The 20551-nt window shown below is 42.3% G+C and overlaps 1 protein-coding gene across 3 annotated transcripts in view; it reads left to right on the plus strand.

Annotated features, from left to right (window-relative positions):
* The first annotated feature begins 962 nt into the window (after positions 1-962).
* RGMB (repulsive guidance molecule BMP co-receptor b) overlaps positions 963-20551 on the plus strand; it is a 30389-nt gene continuing 10800 nt past the window's right edge. The window contains exons 1-4 of one of the 3 annotated variants that reach the window (XM_039366985.1): positions 963-1114; positions 2742-2831; positions 7570-7805; positions 12325-12833. In XM_039366985.1, the coding sequence (XP_039222919.1) occupies positions 2824-2831; positions 7570-7805; positions 12325-12833 (753 nt within the window). In that variant the 5' untranslated portion in view covers positions 963-1114; positions 2742-2823. Of the gene's footprint in view, positions 1115-1249; positions 1604-2741; positions 2832-7569; positions 7806-8201; positions 8657-12324; positions 12834-20551 lie in introns of those variants that run through there. The other 2 variants (XM_039366986.1, XM_039366987.1) reach the window with 2 other exon arrangements.

Here is a 20551-nt window from a genome sequence, read left to right on the forward strand (position 1 = left end):
AATCTCTATCCAGAGGGCCAGAACTGTTATTTGGATCCACCTGTGTTCCCCTTTTGCTTGACTGCTTGAAGTGCAGATGTCAAACATATAAGGAGAAGAACAAAGATCACAAAGAACCCTTGTCTTCTTCAGGTCCCAGTCTCAAAAACCTGTTAGACAACTTTACAAGATACTACTGCTGCCATTTCATTCGCATTCTCCCAATTTTCATCTAGAGGCAGATTAAAACAATTTTATCCATAAAATGATTAGCCAGATAATGATTTTCACTGACTGATCTCCAGAACAAATAATCTTTTTCAAGTTTCCTGGGATCTGGAGCATAACATTTCCGTATTATGTCATCTCACAAGAGATTCATCTTAAGACTGTAGTCATATAACTAAAATATACTTCAGAAATCTTATTTAAATGGTATTCAGAGGATTAATAAATTGTGTAAAATATTGCATAGTCAGTAATTTATTTATTTTTCACATTTCCAATTCTTTTCTAAGTTTAATTCTAAAATAATGGCAGTGTGATTCCTTCAACACTTGAATCCTTGAAACTTCGCAAAAACTTGTAGGTTTAAAGTATTGGAGGGGGGGAAGTAAGGTGAGCTGCATCCTGAACTTGTGGGAAGTGTGGGCCGAGAAAAAGAAAAGCTAGAACGTTGAAAAAAGACGGCAGAAAAATCTCCCCCCCCCAATCGGAAAGGATCGCCTTTCAATGGTCCAGAGGTGCAGGTACATTGTGGTGGTTTCGGTCGGGGAGGGGGGACCGGCTGCGAGCCAGGGCGAAGTCTCCCGACGCCCACGTGCGTTTCCGCTCTCGCTCCTCGTTTGGTGCCAGAGATAGACTCGCCGACGACGAAGCCACCTCGCCCTCCCCCCCTTTTGTGTCAAAGCTCAAACCAAGCGGAGAGTATCTCTCGCGCTTCGCGGCGACGGAGTCGCGGCCGTTCGCCGGCCACGCGCTGGGCGAGCGGCTCAGAAGGCGCCCCCTCCGGCCTTCAGATCCGAAGGGCGGGAGGAGGCGCCTTCTGCGCGGAGCGCTTCTGTTGTGGCGGGCAGCTCCGCTGACGCGGGAGCGAGGGGAACTTCGGAGAGAAACTAACGAGGCGATGCTTGCGGTGAGTGGTTTTGTTTGGTCGTCCCTGGGTGGCGGGGGGGGGGGAGGAGAGGAGGAGGAGGAGACGGCGGAGGAAAGCGCGGCGGGTTGTTTTTTCGCCTGCTTTTCCTTAACTTTGGGCGCGGGAAAGGGAATCGGGCTCCTGGGAAGACGCGGGGACGGGAATCTGCCTGGAGCAAACCCCAACACCTGGAGCTCGCGCGCTGGCGGGAAAAGCAGGGTAGCCTGCGCAAAGGTGAGCGCAGCTGCCTCGCTCAGCCCGCACGTTCGCCGGCCGGGAATGAACGCCGCTGCCCCGAGGACGCCGGATGGACGCCGGAGACCAGGGCCGGGACCCGAAGCGCGCTCCTGAAGCCTCACTTACGGAAGGGTGGTCGCTCTCACCTGAGGAAGGCGACCCTGAAGGACAAGGCGGGACCTAGCTACAAGTCTGCCTCCTTTGCGGCGAGTTTGTCCTCGAGGAACGGAATGGTATTGAAGCAGGACTTCGGTAATAATAACTACGCTTTACGAAAAGACGGGCCCGCTCCCCTTCTCGCCATAGTAGCGATACGAAGTAGCGGAAGACTGTTAATCTTCAGTGAGAAATTGGAGGGTGGGGGCTATGAAAATTTACTTCGAAGCCAGCCGCTTTCCGCTTCTTTGGATGTCATCGCCAACAAACTATTGTGGCTCAGTTGAACGAGCGTGAATTGCCGAGAATGAAGTTGTGGGCAAAGTGTCTCGGATGCTGTCTCCAAATCCCTTTTCCCGCAGCAGATCTTTAGAGAGGCCACTGCAGAGTAGTCTAATAGCCCTATCTCAATCTGCATTTACTTGGAAGTAGGAAATTCCTTTTTTTTTTTTTTTGAGGTTATTTGAATGTAGGAGTTGAATGGATCTGTCAGCTGGGCTGATTCGGCTATTCTAACCGAAGCAGGTCATAAAGCAGACTGATCATACACACTGTACAGTAAACAGATAAATACATGACTTTGTCTTGGAAGTAGAAAATATAGGATCTTTTGAGGGGGGGAATCAATGATAATCTCATTTATTTTTGTCTGGCTTTTTATGCTGGAATTTAAAAAGCAGCAAGTGAGCCAGAAACCAGCACTGTCTGGTTTCTCAAATTTTTATAGTTGGTTGCCTTAACCCTTCTCCTTCAATTCTATTTAAGGTGTCATAAATCTTGAGAGGGTTGTGGGTCTTTTTTTGGTAAGATAAGCAGTGTGTGATGCTCTTGGCAATTTCAGAACTGATCTTCCAAGCTTGGGCAGTCTCTGCATGGAGAGGCATTCATGTCTTGTCCATGTTTTAAAGAAAAGGAAAGCCAGGATGAAAGAAAGCTATCTTGAGATATATTAAGGATCCTGCAAATCTCTCTTAATGCTGCCTGGTTAGTGAGAGGTTAATTTTGTTTCAGCAAGACAAGGGTACTGGTTTCCTGAGATAAATGGGAAGGAAGTGGATTGTTTCCCCTGCTGGGCAGCAGCTCCTGAATGCTTTTTGCACCTGCTACTCTGCATTTTTCCAGTTCCAGGCTGCAAGCCCCCCTCCCCTATCTTTCCCTTTGGCTGTGAAAAAGGACCATATTGCTGCTGCATCTTAATTTTCATCTTCTGTTTGTCTTTGTGATTGCGGATCAGGTCCTGACTTACCAAGCGTCCCATCCTCTTCCATGCAAGTATAACACACTCCGCAATCTGCTCAGCACAGGAAGAGTTAAAGATGATGATGTAAGTAGACAAGTATTTCAAGGCAGATGTGTTCAGCACTATTTATGTGTCTGCATGCACATTGATACTTTCTTAATAGGGTGGAGGAACAAAACAATGGCAATGGTAGGAACTATAAAAGGCAGCTAGCTTTTACCCTGAAGTAACCAGGTTGGAGCCCCATTTCTTTAGTTGCCTTCCTTTCCCAAACACCAGCTCCTTAATCAACTTTCAGAGATATTTGTCTTGGTTAAAAAAAAAAAAAAAATCAGAACATGGGAATTAAATGGTGTGTCTGTTAAACTGATAATGAAGTGGGGGTGGGAAATAAAATCACAAATTATTTTAAAACTCCTAATGTGCATTCCATATGTATCTAGCTATGCGCAGTGATGGTTCAGTTCTTTTCCCTTTCTCACCTTATGTAGGATTTCTAGAGATTCCTTTTCTTAGAAGAAATTAATCAATTCTAGGTATTTTTTACTGGAAAGTCCAGTAGTCTGTGTTCAGTAAATCTTGTTCCTAAGGAAATATTCATAGAATCAAAAATAGCATCACTCCATTCTCATTAAATCAGAAAACATTGGGGGATTTTTTTGGGGGGGGAGATGATTAAAGAATGGGGAGTTCACTGGCTAACTTTGAAGGTTGGGTTCAAAGAGAGTGTCTGGCCCAGAGTTGTTGTAGGGAAAACTAGGTTTTATAGTGTACTTATATATAAATCTAACTATAAGTGAAACCTTTAACATTTCAGTATAATCTATTCAAAATAATACTAAAACTTATCCCACTTCTCAAAAGCTTGAAATAGTATTTAAAAGCAAAATTGTTGAAACAAACAGGATTTATTTCAAAATAAATAACTGTGCTCTAGGCAGCTGGAAGTTGGTAAGGATTCATCTATAAAAAATAATTGAGTGTTGCTAATCATTTATGAAAGTGGAAGATTCTTTATTGAACAAAATAAGGTGTTCTTATATAAGCATATTTGTAAGCAGAAAAAAAATGTTTGTGACATGATTGTGTTTTCTCAGTCTTGACCACACCCAAACAATCAAACACATATATTTTAGTCATAGCTCATCGGAGAGTAAACCACAGTTTTAGTAAGACTTCCTGTGTTACTTAGAATGTATATGCTAGCAACATTTTCTTTCAACTAAGTTATGTAGAGCATAATTTACGTTAGCAATAGGAAGGCCAATGGGTGCCAAACTGTTAGCATAATAAAAATATCCCTGCTGGATCAGAGCAAACCTATCTTAATCTAGCGTTTTGTCGCTCACAGTGATCATCTAAAAAACTTTAGGATGCTCACAAGCAGGAAATACATTCTCCTTTCCTGTTATTTTGTTTCTGCAACTTGTATTTAGAGATATGCTGTCCCTAATCTGGAAGTAACACTGTATCTTCAGAAGTACTAGCTTACTTTCAAGACCTGACTTGTACACATTCTCCCCTTAAAGGCATCTAAGTCAGTAGATACTGCAATGAATTGTGGCAATTATGGATTAATAGTGAGTAGAACAAAGGAAGATGCTATATTGGGGCAAGAAGAGTAGAACCCAATAGTATCTTTTTAACAGCTAATGTTTCTGTTGAATTTTTATACACTTTGAGATATGTCAATCACTTTCAATATGCTAGCACTTCAAAAATTAAATGCCTTTTGTCAAACAGTAACAGTTCAACATGTCAAAAGTATTTCAGTGGCAAAAAGTCCCATTGGAGGGTTAACATTAATACCAGAATATTGTTGTCCTATTCTGTAGTTGCAAAATATGTCAATGAAATGTATCAAACTTAATATTTTCTGCATTTATAGTTGATCAATACTGTAAATCCTTTTTGATGACATGTAGGGTTTTTTTTAAGTGAAAGCAGTAATGTTTCACAATGTTTACAATAACTCAAGAATGCCCTCTACAGTATGAAGATTGTTGTGCAGTACAAGGTAGCATAGGAAATCTCAGCTCATACAGCTTTCTTCATGTGGAATTTGCTTCCAGCAAGTTATTTATGTAATGCATTTACATCAATATATTAGCTGTACAAGCAAGTCCATCTTATAAGTTAGCGTAAGCATTTTCACAGAATTCATAAAAAATGTTAATTAATAGATACAGAGGTTGAAATATTACTGTCCTTGAAATGTTATATCTATGGAATACTTGACCTACATATTGTAATATATGACTTTTCCCTAAAATCTTTTAAAATATAAAATGTTACCTTGCTAATGATAAAAATATCCAATGAATTAGATGAACTAAGACACAAGGAAGAGGTACTAGTTCTTTATTGCAATTACAATGACCATAATACATAAATAGGATTCAGACATAACTATATGACTAAACTCCAAATAGCTGTCATAGTATAATAAATTAAAGTTTACAATTTTGTACAGTGTACAGAAATTGATTTAAAAATCAGTGACTAAGTGATAGGGATTTCCTGGGGACAGTCTTAGCCTAGCCACACCCATAATATTTTATTAGTTTATATATATACACACATCCATGCACACTAGCCAATCCCAGGATTCTGAAGTGAGTACAAGTAGACATACAAGAGGTCTCCAATAAATACTTGCTAAACAAAAGAATAACAAACTCTGTGTGTATGGGAAGCATCTGTTTAAAATTGAGTATTTTTAGATTTATCACCTTGAATTCCACTACAAGACTGCAAAGTTTCTGCATGTATATTTGAGTTGCTGTACTATATAGTATTTTATTCATGTCCCTGTGTATTTATCTAAAGCCAAAACTTTTTTAACAAAAGGAATGGGTTTGCATCCTAAAATCGCAACACAAGTTTTATTATGTATCTCCTCTTGCTCCCTGGCTTCTGTGTGTTGAAAGACAATTGCATGAGCAAATATATTACTTCCTGGTCTTATCTCTGTACTTTGAATGGACCAATCCATACAAATTTTTAAACAAGTAGAGCTTTGTATGGAGATAAGCAGTGGCAAGATTCGCTTTACCTATAACCTTGCATAGAGAAAAGATACAGGATAAGGAACCTTTTACAAGGATGGGAGTTGCAGGCAACAAATACAATGAACTGGCTCTCTGGAATATGTGACTGGACTGCCCATTCAGGCTTAAAGACTGGCTAGTATAAACAATTATCTAAGAATTGATATATTTTTATATTAATTTTGATGTCAATGAAATATAAACTTTTCTGACTAGTATCAGTTTAATTAGTGGTGAAAAAGTTGCTCTCAAATCTCTAAAACATATTTCAGTAACTGCTTTCTTACTAGCCACCATTCTAACATCCCTAAGGAAATTACTTTTAAAATTCAGATTAGTTACTTCAATTAACTTTTTTGGTTGCCTTGGGGTCAGTTGCAGACTTCCTAGAGCTAAGAGTGACTGGCCCAAGGGCAGATAGTTGACTTTTTATGCCTAAGCCAGGCCTAGAACTCACAGCCATCCAGTACAGGGTGTTAACCACTACAGTAGATTAGTTCTCATTAAGTTATTTAAGCCACTTTAAAGTTGCAAACCTGCAAGATTTGCTATTTCTTCGGAATTACCATACATTGAAAGTAGATATTTGGCTAATGATAAGCCACATTATAACACCATATAATTTGCAACTGATTAAAATGGGATTCTTCTAATGGCTCAATTATATCTGCAGAAAAATAGATTAACCCCATTGTACAAGTAGTGCGTTCTTGAATAATCGGAACGCTGCAATTTTAATTATGAACAAAAGATCTTGCATCATGCAGAATAACGGGAGTTACTTCTAACTGTGCTTTCTTAATTAAAAACCAGCACCTCAACTAATGCTTAATGAAATATTCACTTAATTAAAAAGAAAAACAAATCTATTGCTCATAAATTAGGGGCGCCAAATTACTAGAAATTGCTTGTGTATTTGAAGGGCATCCGCTGATCCCTCCCCCTGCCAAAAATCCCACGGCCCTCCGGCAACTACACCGCCTGCTCGAGTTGGAATGAAAGCTTTACCAGCCTTCCATTTAAGAGTTCTTGCCTGAACTGCAATTTGGTTGTCGCGCGAAAAAAAGGGAGAAAAGAGTTGAATCACATGGTTCCTCCTTCCTCCCCCTTCGTTCCTCAGTTTGTCTGAAGCGACCGCTATTGGACGAATTTCTTTAGTATTTAGGAGCACCACCACCAACTATTTTCAGGGTCTTTTCAGCACTGTCGGCTACACGGGGTCCTTATAGAAATAGCTTTTCAACGACATGTGTTTTTTTTTTTTTCTTTTAAAGAGGCTGTCTAGCGTGCTCCTCTATCTTGTTCTTGCTGTTGTGCTACCGCCGATGTTCCCAACAACGTTTAAGAGGCAGAGCACAACGGATAATCTCCAGCAGCCAGTTTAGGTGGTTGCAAGTTCCGGCCTCCTTCGAGGGCGGCCTTTGTTTTATTGGACGGCCCCTCTGAGCCAATGCGAGCGTCCCGGGCGGAGCCTCGCGCCTGCGGAGGTGGGCGAGCGGGAGCGCAGAGCGTGTGCGGAGCCGAGATTGTTCCCAGCGGGCAGGACGGGGGCCTGATTCGCCAGAAGTCTTCTGTAGCCCCAGTAATAGGGTAGCGAAGGTTTGACCGACCGAGCTCCGCTTGCGTCCTTTTTCCTTACATCTGGATTCCTGCTCACACGCTTTTGTGTCTCTCTGCTTCCTTCCTTGTTGCCTCTCCGCGATGCCGCTCCTTCTCGGCCCTTCCCTTGTGTGGCTTGGCGGCCTCTTTCCACCCTGGGGTTAATCGGAAAGGAGGAAAAAGAGGAAGCGCGGAGGCCCGTCCCTCCGCTCATGCTTCAGCCGCGTCGCCCCGCCGCTGGAATCCCGAAGAGCTGCATGGACGGGCATGGGGACAGCGGCCCCTTTCTGCGCCATCGCCGCCTCCGCCACCAAGGTTGAGGAGCAACAACGCCGCCCTGGTCGTCAACCGCGCGCCCCGCCTTTGGCTGCTCTTGTTCTGCTCAGCCTCGGGCTGCTCCCACACACAGGTATTACCGCCGCTGCCCTTTCTCAGCCGGGACCCTTTCCGGGGGGGGGGGAAAGAGATTCGGGATGGGCTTAATGGGGATTTTTAATTAATTTATGGCGGCGGGGGGGGGTGTGAAAGATGCCCCAACAGAGTTTCTCAAGTATTTCGACTTTTTTTTAAAAAAAAAGAAAAAATGGAGTCTTGTAAGACTTTTGATTCTTCTGGGAGAAAAACCGTGATTTTATTGGAAAATATTTAAAAGTAAACTTGAAGAAAGTCTGTGGCTAGGAGGGACGCGGAATCTGCCTCGCTGCAGTTTGGAACAATCCACTTGGAAGAAAAAAAAAGGGGGGGGAGTTTGGATCATTGAAGGCTTGTTGCGTCTGCTAGATAGAAAGTGCCTTTGTTTTGATACACAAATCCGGGGAATCTGACACGCTCAAGGGCCTTCCGGCTGTGCAAAAATGTCCCTTGCCCGGGTTTCAAAAAGTGTTTCAGCGTCGGCTCGACGGAGCTATACGGCGCGGAGTTGGCTGTGTTCTGGGGAGAGGGCGGTTGCGTCGGGGTTTGATTGGCGTTGGGCCCTCCCTGCCCGGGTGTTTACTGAGTCGGAGCGGGGATCAGGTTTCTCTTCTCGCTGCCGCTCCCTCCGTGGGCAGGAAGAGAGTCTCGGCCCCCGTGATCTGCCGCTGCCAGTGGAGGATCTCGGGAGGGGAAAGCGAAGGATACAATCGCGATGGAAAGGCGTCCTTCCAGCCTCTATGGGAGCTTTAATACCGACTCCTTCGCACGGCTGGAACCTTGTATATATTCTAATGTATCCTGGGTTCTGACATATTTTGATGAGGCTTGTTCGTTTATTTCTGCGAGGTAGCTTTATGTGAGAAGTACAAACCAAGCTTTTTCCCAGTGATACTCGGAAAGTTACAGTTACAAAACAACTGGCGGGGTATTAAGTTAAAGAAGGCTGCTTATGGTAACCTTACTGAGTTACTACAGATATGGTTCTAAGAGTCGTCTCTTATTCTCTGTGAATAAAGATTGATCGGTTTCAGCTTTTAAATAATTGATAGCTTTTCAGAACAAAATGGGGAAAATGTATATACAGTGCAAAAGATTACTTTTGATCTGGAATGGCAGTTGTAGTTCAGCAACATGAAGAACAAGAAGCATGCAGTAAAAAATCTTTTCAAAATCTATGACTGTATTTAGCCATTCAGTCATAGATTAAGTGTTAATATTTTGATACATAGATTGGATTGATTAGTTATAGCTTAGCCTTTGTATTTTTTATGATTTTTTTTCTCAGAGAAGAGCAGTGTTAGTCTATGATAGCCAGAAGTTGGGATTTCTTCTTATTTAAATAAGCTTTATGAAAATGTATTAATCTGAAATGATGCTCTTCTGATATTTGAAATTTGCAACTCGTGGCTTATATTTTAATTTATTGTAGGAATACAGTCAATCAGACAGCCCCCCCCCTTTCCCAGTATTTGTGGCCAACAGGAATCTTGGTGTTTAGGTGTCTATATATTTAAAATATTTAGCCACTCATGTTATAACTAACTCTGGGCAGATAAATATTAGTTTCGTAGGTGTTTCTAAAAGCTGCACAAGTGGTTTGAAGATCTTTACAGAGTAAGGAAATATTGTTCAACATACTGTGCATCTGGATTGTTTGTGATGGAGAATTTTAAAATTTACTTAAATAATGAACTAAAAAATCTGAAGTCATGTTACATTACTACATTGCATGCATAGCTCTTTTTAATGACAGACATTCTGTCAGTGTGCTTTTGCTTCTAAAAATGTTTTAAAGGCCCCAAATCTAAAGTCATAAATACCTTTTCCATAACTGAGAGAGAGATCTCAGAGTCCTAGTGGACAATCACCTAAATATGAGCCAGCAGTGTGCTGCAGCTGCCAAAAAGGCCAACACAGTGTTAGGCTGCATTAACAGAGGGATAGAATCAAGATCACGTGAAGTGTTAATACCACTTTACAATGCCTTGGTAAGGTTAAACTTCGAATACTGCATCCAGTTTTGGTCACTGCAATGTAAAAAAGATGTTGAGACTCTAGAAAGAGTACAGAGAAGAGCAACAAAGATGATTAGGGACTGGAGGCTAAAGCATATAAGGAATGGCTGCAGGAATTGGGTATGTCTAGTTTAATGAAGAGAAGGACGAGGGAGGACATGATAGCAGTGTTCCAATATCTCAGGGGCTGCCACAAAGAAGAGGGAGTCAAGCTATTTTCCAAAGCGCCTGAAGGCAGGACAAGAAACAACGGGTGGAAACTAATCAAGGAGAGAAGCAACCTAGAACTAAGGAGAAACTTCCTGACAGTTACAACAATTAACCAGTGGAATTAATTAACCTGCCTCCAGAAGTGGTGAATGCTCCAACACTGGAAGTTTTTAAGAAGAGACTGGACAGCCATTTGTCCGAAATGGTATAGGGTTTCCTGCTTGACTAGATGACTTCCAATGCCCTTCCAACGTTGTTGTTGTTATTATTATTATTATTATTATTATTATTATTATTATTATTATTATTATTATTATTATTAACTAAAAGAAGCTGTGCTTATCAGGGTAGCATGGAGAGCACTTGCCTAAAAAATCATGAAGAATTGGACATGACTGAAGAGAGGAGAATAAATGAATAGTATCTTCGATAGTGATTCTTATTAGAGCAATTTACTGTAAAAATATGAGACAATAAGCTCAACAAACTATGTATTTTGTCACCCATGTGCTTGTTTCTCCTTCTATCATAAGCCTATTATAAATGAATTAATTAGGCTTAACTGTCTATATAAAGATAAAGATTTCCCCTGTCCAGTCATTTCCAACTCTAGGGGGTGGTGCTCATCTCCGTTTCTTAGCCAAGGGAACCAGCAATGTCTTGAGGACATTTCTGTGGCCATGTGGCCAGATGATTATATGCTGAGGCATACGGAACACTGTTAGCTTTCCATGGAAGTGTTACCTATTTATTTCCATTTGCATGTTTTCAAACTACTAGATGGGCAGGAACTCACCCTGTCCTGCAGCACTCATCTTGAACCCAGGCTGTCAGTCTTTCAGGTGACAGGCTCAGCATCTTTAATCGCTGAGCCACTGCACCTCCATGCTGTCTATATAGTGGACACCTAATGTGGATAATGCAAATAATATGGATAGTAATTTACAGTGTAATTGGACAAGGCAGGCATTTAGACAAAGAAAATGTATGTCAAAGTGAATCTTTTCAATTTAAATATTGCAATGTAAATGTTACCAAGGTAAGGAATTATTGACTCTTACTGAAATATGAAGGGGTGATAGAAAAGTTTTAAGTTCCCTGAAGCCTTTTGGTTTAAAATTGGCACTGAAGTACTCTTAGGACAGGAACACCAGCCAGCCATATTTGAACAGGCTTTTAGTCCCTTTTTTCTGGGACAATGTTCTGAATTCTCTTCCACTGATTTTTCAACATAAATCTCTCAGGACATTTGTAGAAAGAGTGCTTTAATTTGGGGTCAAACTGTATCGTCACTGTTTTTAGAATTGCTTTAAAAGATTTTTTTTTAAACAACAATCTTGAGTGGATTTGATATTGATAAACACTTGTGCTGATTGGAAATTATTTTAATTATAATAAAATATTTCTGGAATTGGGGAAACTGAAGATATGTCTTTCAGTAATCTGTTGTGCTAGGGCATTTCACAAATAGAAGGCTTTGGCTAAAAATGTGTGTTTTAGTGAATTATGTACAAAGAGATTGAAGTGATTTAAAAAAAAAATAAGGAAGAGTTCTTATTTTACTGTCACTGTTTGAATATTTCTGTAAGCCAGGCAACTAGAAGCTAGTATTTTTAATTAATTTTCAAAATTGAACTGAATTGTAAATATGTAGTGAAACAGCACTGAATCCTAAAAAATCTCAGTGTTTCAAAGAATAAAGTTGGTGTAAGGAATTACAAATAAAGATTGTGGGCTGATAAAAAAAACTATAAAGCTTTTTATATCTCTTCTAGATTTACCATCATGTCCCCCCCCCAATATTTGTGAACAGTTAGATGCTGTATTAAAGACTTTTTAAGAAACAATACTTTTGAATATACTGTTAAACTAAGAAACATATGTGGAGGGAAACTGGTTTCAATCAGATATATGTGAGATCAGTCAAAAATCACTCTAGATTTTCTGATTATCCATCAGTTAGAACAGATATTGAACATAGATTAAGGATGTAGTCCTACTTGTCCTTTATTAGGAATAATTTCTTCAGTAATTGATAAGATTTATTCTTGAATAACCATAAGTAGGGTAAGGCTGCCTTTTTTAAATGTGCTATTGTGAAAAACAATGGCTGTTGCTACAATATAGCTATATGCACTTAGGGTCCTGCATAGATGATGGTGGTTTATTAAATTTGTATGTCACTCGACTCCCATTGACTCTTTATTGTGTTAAAGGGATCTGGAATCTTTTCCTACAAAAGTTAACTATATCAAATGCTAATATTTCTCTATTCAATCTTCTACTCAGGTGATTGTCAGCTGCAGACACCATGTCGAATCCAGAAGTGCACTACAGACTTTATATCACTAACGTCTCACCTGAACTCAGCCATTGATGGCTTTGATGTGGAGTTTTGCAAAGCCCTCCGGGCCTATTCTGCTTGTACCTATCGCAATTCCAAAGTCTGCCGCGGCAACCTGGTCTATCATTCTGCTGTGCTGGGGATTGGTGATCTCATGAGCCAGAGAAACTGTTCTAAAGATGGTCCAACATCCTCTACTAACCCTGAAGTTACTCATGATCCTTGCAATTACAGCGGCCGTCAGGGAACCAGAGATTATCGCGGAGGAGAGCAGATTCCCCCTACTTACTTTTTCTGTGGCTTGTTTGGAGATCCCCATCTACGGACCTTTAAGGATCATTTTCAGACATGCAAAGTGGAAGGGGCTTGGCCGCTCATAGACAACAACTATTTATCAGTGCAGGTGACAAATGTTCCTGTGGTCCCAGGATCCAGTGCTACTGCAACAAATAAGGTATGCTTGGTGTCAGATGTCATGTTTTATCACCTAACTTCAGAAGCTCAGGAATATTATGAAAGTGTATATTGTTTTTTTCAGAATAGCTGAAAGTATTAACTGTTGTGATGTACAATCTATTGTCAATGAGAAAATGAGCTTGATTTTTGGCAACTAAAGAAAGGCAGAGTTGGCCAGCCTTCAACTGCAGTTTGCAACTGATCTGAACAAACTTGTTCTTGTAGTACTGGTGTGTACAGTTTTGGAGAAGAAAATAAGAGTGCTCAGATTTGTGTACTTGATGTTTTGTGTTTGCTTTCAGAATTTTCATGGACAGGATTTTGGTGGTCAAAATCTGTTCACATTTTGGAGAAGGGTTTTCTAACAGGAGGGAAAAGGTTACAGAGTGGCCCAGGTTGTGCATGTGAGTAGGACATGGAGAGGTGAGAGGGATCGCCTTCCAAATAATTTGAATAATTTGAAAGATGGAGAGAGATGGCCTTCAAAATAATTCCAAGCTCAATTGTGGTTCTAAGTCAACAGCTGTTTTTAGGTGGCATTTACCTAGATTTTGGGTAACTGTAAAATTGGACATAAAACTACTGGCTTGGTTCACTAAACTGTCTTAGTGCAAGTAGTAGTTCCTCAGTATGGTATTTTGGACATGTATTTATGAACATTGGTGAATATTCAGATTGCAAGTCCCAGAGTTCCATAGTCAGCCTGGCTGTGATCATGTGATCAAAACACTTATGCTTCTTTTTTTGATAAATGAAGAACTGTACATTCGCTCTAGAACTGCATAATGCTTTGTTGAAGAAAACTCAATAGGAGATGGTCCTGGAATGAAGAATGTGAGACACTGGAAATAAGGTTTTGATGTGAAGGGTAATGTGCTACTTTCATACATGATAAGTCAGAAGGATCTTTTAACATGTATTGAGAAAATAAATAATAAAAGGACATCATAGATTGCTTGTTCCTTTAGTTATTTGCGAGAATGTTATTCATGGCAGTGTGTGATATGTTATTCATGACCTGATTCTGAATATGTTTCAATCCAGTGTATTTATTCAACTGACATGCCTGAACAAGTCTGTAAAAGAGATACTCAAATGCCACGTTTTATGTGCAGACTTAACACTCAAAATATTTTAGAACTGTGTTCAATAGGTTTATTCACCCTCCAAAGGGGGGCAGGAACACAACAAAAGGCTAGACAGACAAAAATAATTTTATTTTTAAAACAGCAACTCCAACTGAAACATTACAAATGTGCAAATCTGGGTTTGCAGCTCAAAGAAGATTGTGAACAATGGGAATTGTTTTCTATCCAATCTATCTGAAACAATGCCAGATTGAAAAAGAGGCTATTGAACTAAGTTTAAGGCTTTCCGAGCATTGTTTCCCATCTCCCCAAAGTTGATACTGTTGTGATGGTCACAGCAGATAGACTTTAGGACACTCAGTGTATCAGGTAGACAACTTGGCGTTTATTATTACTTTGACTCTGAAAGGACTGACTTGCTCATGGTTAGTAGGATCTGTTGGATCCCCCAGAATATGGAGTCAACAATAAAAAGTGTTAGTATTACTTAATGGATGAAACCAGCATTTCATCAAATAAATGGTCTTTATTTATTGTTGGCTTTACTTGAAACTGCAACCAAGAAGAATATTGCAAAGTGTGTCTTTTGAATTGCTTTCTTAGCAACTGCTATTGGTAGAAATATATTTCTCTTCATATTTTCCCACTTTTTCTCATGGACTGAATCTTTCATCTCAGGTATAATTGAATAAAGTAATCATTTTCTTCAGTGGTGTTTGCCCTTTAAAAACACTTAGAAAGCCAGTATCTTTTACAAACCTCCTGTGGCAGAAAATGCAGGAAGTAAAAATAATGAGAGGCGTACATTCATGATCTCAAACTGCCCTTTCAGCAGTCTGCCTTGCTGTGTGTTGAGAGCATAGGCAGATATAACGGCTAGACAGACCTGTTCCTGAAGTACTATCTATTGCAGTGGTTCTCAACCTATGGGTCGGGACCCCATTTGGAGTCGAATGACCATTTCACGGGGGTCGCCAAACAACGCAGTCCGCCATTTTCTTCCCCCTTTTCCTTAGCTGTGCTACTCCCTTTTATTCTATTGGCTTTTGAAAGCCAATATAATAGACTCTCTTGAATAGAGTCTAATTCTCTTGGCTTTCAAAAGCCAATAGGAATTGTCCAGGCTGTCTCTGCCCTGCTGAGCCTGCCAAAAGTCCCATTCTGCAAACGGTGCTGCACCAGTTGAGTAGTCCTCAACTTACGACCGGTTGGGGGTCGCGGCATTAAAAAGGTTGAGAACCACTGATCTATTGGCATGTCAGGTCAATTACAGAAAAAACTTGGAATAGTAATATAACACTGTGTGACTGAACACAACAGGGAAAAGTTTTATGCATTAAAATGGATTGCATAATTGGTGCACCTGTTCTTTCTTTTGTCATTCCATTCTTTAGGGATGGCCTAATCCAGGTTGCAACTATACCTCTGTAGATCTAAAATGAAATCAGTCCATTTCCATATTTAATACTGAGCACACATTGTGAACCAGTGGTTTAAGGCCATTCAAGCCTAAGCAGAAAATGAAACACCATTTGGAACTCAAGAAGCTTATAGAATACCCCAGCCTCTAGTTCAGGGGTCCTTAACCTTGGCAACTTTAAGACTTGTGGACTTCAACTCCCACAACTCTTAAAGTTGCCAAGGTTGAGGACCCCTGTTGTAGTTGTGCATTACAGTGAGGCCACGGAAGCAAATGGAGTTCTGCTTTGCAAGTACCCTCCTCTGAGTGCACCTTAAATAAAGAAGGCTTCTTTTTTTTTACCCAGGAAACTTGAAGAAGCAGCAATTTTAACTGTGTTTAGTCCAGTAATTCTCATCCTTGGCAGTTTTAAAATGCATGGATTTCAACTCCCAGGATTCTGCAGTCACCATGCTGGCTAGGGAATATTATTCATATCCACATTTTTTCCAGATACACATCAATTTTCAATTTCTCTCAGGAATTAGAACTGTCATTAATAAGCATATAATGACAATATGCTGAAAGTTATACTTTTTTTTTAATTCTGAACTACCATGATTGAATTTAATAAAGGAATAAAGATGGTCAACGAAGGTTTACAGGTGGTCATTTACTTGCTGAGTTGAGAATCTTGTCAAGAGGACAACTTGTGCAAATTGGATGTTAGCTGATCATTTCAAGATTATATCTTGTAGCTCTACAAATTACAAAACTGATACTGATGGGTGCATAATCTCAACACAGAACATCTTTAATAGAAACCCACCTTTTTTGAAGTTGGAAGCAGGCCACGATACCCTTTACAAATAAAATATTGATGCTTTTCTGGAAGGTTTAAGATATTTGATTAGGCTAGCCCTAGACTGGATAAATTTGCATGTTTAGCATGTATTTCCTTCCCCTGATCGCTATACTGTATCACATGTTCATAATTATTGATATAATGATATCTGACTTTTAATATTTGCAACTGTCTAGTCTGCAGTGACATCAAATTGACCTATGCAGGTAAAGATGTTGAAGCACTGTGGTTACCACAGATAGTCAAGAACTGAGCATCTGAAAAGCAGAGAGAATTGTTATGTTGGTATTATGAGCCATTTTTGTTAAATTAAACTGCTTAAGTTGCTGAATACTTGCAAACAACTTCCTACTCATCTTCAGGCATAGATTAAACATTTAGAGAAAGGGAAGTTGTACTATATGCCTTGTCTTGCTGCTCACACAATACTTGCCATAGTCTTTTAGTTCAGTATCTACAGGAACTGTTCTCCAGCACCAGAGATGGAGAATCCACCAATGGGTTAATTCTGCCTTCCTGCCCATTAGACCAAGTCAGCCAAATTTGTCACACTCGTCCTTGGGTAGCCACTCCCAGTCTTGACTTGGTCTTCAGCCCAGACTGATGTGACAAATCTGGCTCCCGGTCTAAGGCAGGTAGTAGAGAATAATAGATTGGTGGATTCTGTCTTCTCCTCACCCACAGGCTCTTCAGCAGCACTGGGATCAGCGCTGGATGAAATAGGCTGTAGAAGATCGGGGTGGGTTCTTCCCCTCCCAGATCTGAAGCTCCTACCGAGGCTCCAGCACTCCAAAAGGGGAAAGCCTTGGTCAGCTGTTCAGCACTGGGATCAGCGCGGAAGCCAACCCATCGGATCCCCTGGGGAAGGGGAGAATCCCTTCTGCTCGTTGTTGCATGTGGAAATAGGCTGGGGCTCGTCTGTCGGATCGGCAGCCGCCATTCCTTCAGATTTCTTCAACCCTTTCTTGCATCTCTGCTGTTTCGAGCAGACGCTGCACTCCTCGTCTCCTTGGATGGGGGGATGCTTAGTCGATATGCGCAGGCTTACCATTTTTGCAATCGCTTCGCTGCAGTGCTTGTTTGTCCGGCTGCCATTTTGGACACCGGAACACGCCACGGCTGCAGGAGACAATTCTTTCTCTTCCGTTTTTCAATTTTCCCGCGCACGTACGGAAGTCCTTCAAGTGACCGCCTCTTATTTACGAGGACCTGTCCCGGTCACCATTTTGGCTGCCGGAACAAATGCGGTAGCGTGGCAGCTGATCCAGCTAATAGCCATCTAATTCCTGACGGAGTTCCTGAGCCTCCCAGTCAGGAAAGCGCAAAGATCAGTTCATCTGTCTTCCCCTGAAGTAGAATAGAGCCGCACGTCGACGGAGCCGACTGCCAGCATTTCTTCTAGCCACCCAACCCCCCCCATTCATTTAGTAAACCTATTGTACTGCACTAACTTTGACCCATGCACAACACAATTCAGAAATAAATAAATAAACAAATATAAAATAAATAAATAAATAATTTATCCATACAAATTTCTTGCACAGTCATTAGAAGCGCCTACTCAATGAATCTGGTGCAATCATTGCCCTGACCACATTGAAACATTATCAGCTGCTTTACAAGTGAGCAGGTTTACCATGACTGTAGACAAGACCGGACCCCCGAAGGGGGGAGACAAGCGGCCCCTTTTTCAGGAGAGCAGGACGACTAATTCCCTGCTTTACCTGCTTAGCCTATCTCACCAATTGATCCCCTACCAGAGCTTCCTCTCGGTATCACTGAGATAGCTCACAACAGGATGGAGGAGTACACGTCTCAAGCCAAGAACATCGCCTTCCCTCCCACTAGCCGCAAAAGACAAAAATCCTCCAAGCAGGAAGTGGCAGGCAGGATCAAAGCCAAGGCTAAGACCATTTCTGGAAGGAAACCTTCCAAGTTGGCGGAGAAACAGGCTAGCAGAAGGCACCAAGCCTTGGAGAAGGAATTCTCCAAAGCGCAAAAGCAGGCCAGAGCAAAGGCGGAGCAAATAGAGGACACGCCCTTCCATCTCCCCTTAAGACCCTCTACCTAAGGGGTATGGTTCCCGGAGGGGACTCCTCAGGTTCCTGAGGTGGATCAAGCCCAAGCATTCCATCAACCATTGTTGCCACCGCGGATCGCACACTCGATACCAGAGGCCACCTTTACCCCCACAGTGGCAGGTAGTTGACAGGGCGCTGGCCGCCAGATCCTACCAGTGTCTTCCATATCTCCATCCTCCTTTCAGGCGGGGCCACTCAAGCACCAGGACCCCTCCTCTCCATCCCGCTCTTTTCACAGTAGGGCCTCCTCTCCTACGGAGTATGACCAGCATGACATCATGGTGGGAAGAGGAAGACCCTCCTCCAGATCCTCCCCCATTTGGAGGGCTATTCAACCCAGCCTTCTTTCTGACTCTGCTCCGCAGTTCCACGACCAACATAGGCCTGGATCAGATCCTACAGCCAGACCCACCGTCTGGCTCAGATCCAAACTTGGTGTTCTTCAAACCCGTTGTGACTCAGCACCACATCCTTTATCCAGCACTCTTTCGGAATGCCATCAGGAAACAATGGACATCACCAGGCACTTTCCCTCCTCCGGGGGGAACGGACAAGAAATTGTTCAGCATAGCGCCAGACCAGACAGAGGATCTCGAGGTGCCAATGGTGGATGAACCCTTTGGCTTCCTCTTCTCCCTGTCCACAGTGTCAGGGAACATGGCAGAGGTATTAAAGTTCGAGGACAGGAGATGGAAATTCACATTCTGCAGGACTCACCAGGCGGCGGAGTAGGCTGTAAGAGCCGCCACCTGTGTATCCTTCTTTGCCAGAACCTCCTTACTCTGGCTTCGCCAACTACAAGCCAGACTTCCCTAGGAGGAGATACATACCCAACAAGACCTGAGCAAGTTTGTTGCAGCATCAGAGTACGTCTCGGATGCCATGCTACATGCAGCCAGGTTCTCATCTAGAGCCATAGCATCCAGCGTCTCAGCACGCAGGATGCTATGGCTCAGACACTGGCAAACCGATCCAAAGGCCAAGTGGTGTCTAGCTACAGCCCTTTATCGGGGTGTTATCTGTTCGGAGAGGCCCTGACTCCCTACTTGATCGAAAATAAGGACAAGCGGAAGGTGTTGGCCCACTCCAGCAGACGGGCCTACAGGTGCCCAAACCCATATGCCCGCAGACAGTCCTTTCGGGAAGGAACGGGCGTGAGTTTCCTCCCGCCCGTTCACAGCTAGACAGGACAAGCCCAGACCCAGGCATCAATTCCAGAGCAAACAGCCCTTTCGAGGCGAGGGTCGTCCCTATAGAAGGTCCAAGTGACCCTCGAGTGCCCACCCCATAGGTGGCAGACTGGCACTCTTGGCCCACCAGTGGGAAGCCACCACCACAGATTTTTGGGTTCGCCAAACCATCCGTCACAGCCTGTTTCTGGAATTTGTGTCCAGTCCCTCAGAATGGTTCATTTCTTGACCTCAATCAAGGAATCCCGTCAGAAGCAATTCGACATCTGGAGATAAAGGCCATAGAACAGGTGCCAACCGGACATCGGGGGTGGGGATTTTACTCCATTCTTTTCATGGTTCCCAAACCCTCGGGATGGAGGGCAATTCTGGACCTCAAAGGTCTGAATCATCATATCGCCTACCCAAAAGTTCAAGATGCAAACCCTTCATTCCATCTTGGGCAGCATAAGAAACGGGGATTTCCTGACATCCATAGATCTCATGGAAGCGTACCTCCACATCCCCATCGTTCCCAGTCACTGGCAGTTCCTCAGGTTCTGCTACGCGGGCCATCACTATCAGTACAGGGCCCTCCCGTTTGGTCTCTTGTCAGCTCCAAGTGTGTTTACCAAGATCATGGCAGTGTTGACTGCATACCTACGAAGGGTACCGGTACATGTCCAGTGTTATCTGGACAACATTCTCATCCAGTCCCCCTCCCTTCAGGTCACACAATCGGACCTAATATTGTCAATCAGGGTCCTTCAGGAACACGGGTTTTCGGTCAACTTTCAAAAAAGTCAGACCGTCCCCTCAACCCGACTCCTACACCTGGGCGCCATCATAGACACACTCAGTTGTTAGGTTAAACTAGACATACCCAATTCCAGCAACCGTTCCTTATATGTTTTAGCCTCCAGTCCCTAATCATCTTTGTTGCTCTTCTCTGTACTCTTTCTAGAGTCTCAACATCTTTTTTACATTGCAGTGACCAAAACTGGATGCTGTATTTGAAGTGTAACCTTACCAAGGCATTGTAAAGTGGTATTAACACTTCACGTGATCTTGATTCTGTCCCTCTGTTAATGCAGCCTAGCGCTGTGTTGGCTTT

This window comes from Crotalus tigris, unplaced genomic scaffold, assembly GCF_016545835.1.
Source record: "Crotalus tigris isolate CLP2741 ecotype Arizona unplaced genomic scaffold, ASM1654583v1 scf7180000020506.575545, whole genome shotgun sequence".
In the NCBI taxonomy this organism is placed as follows: Eukaryota; Metazoa; Chordata; class Lepidosauria; order Squamata; family Viperidae; genus Crotalus; species Crotalus tigris.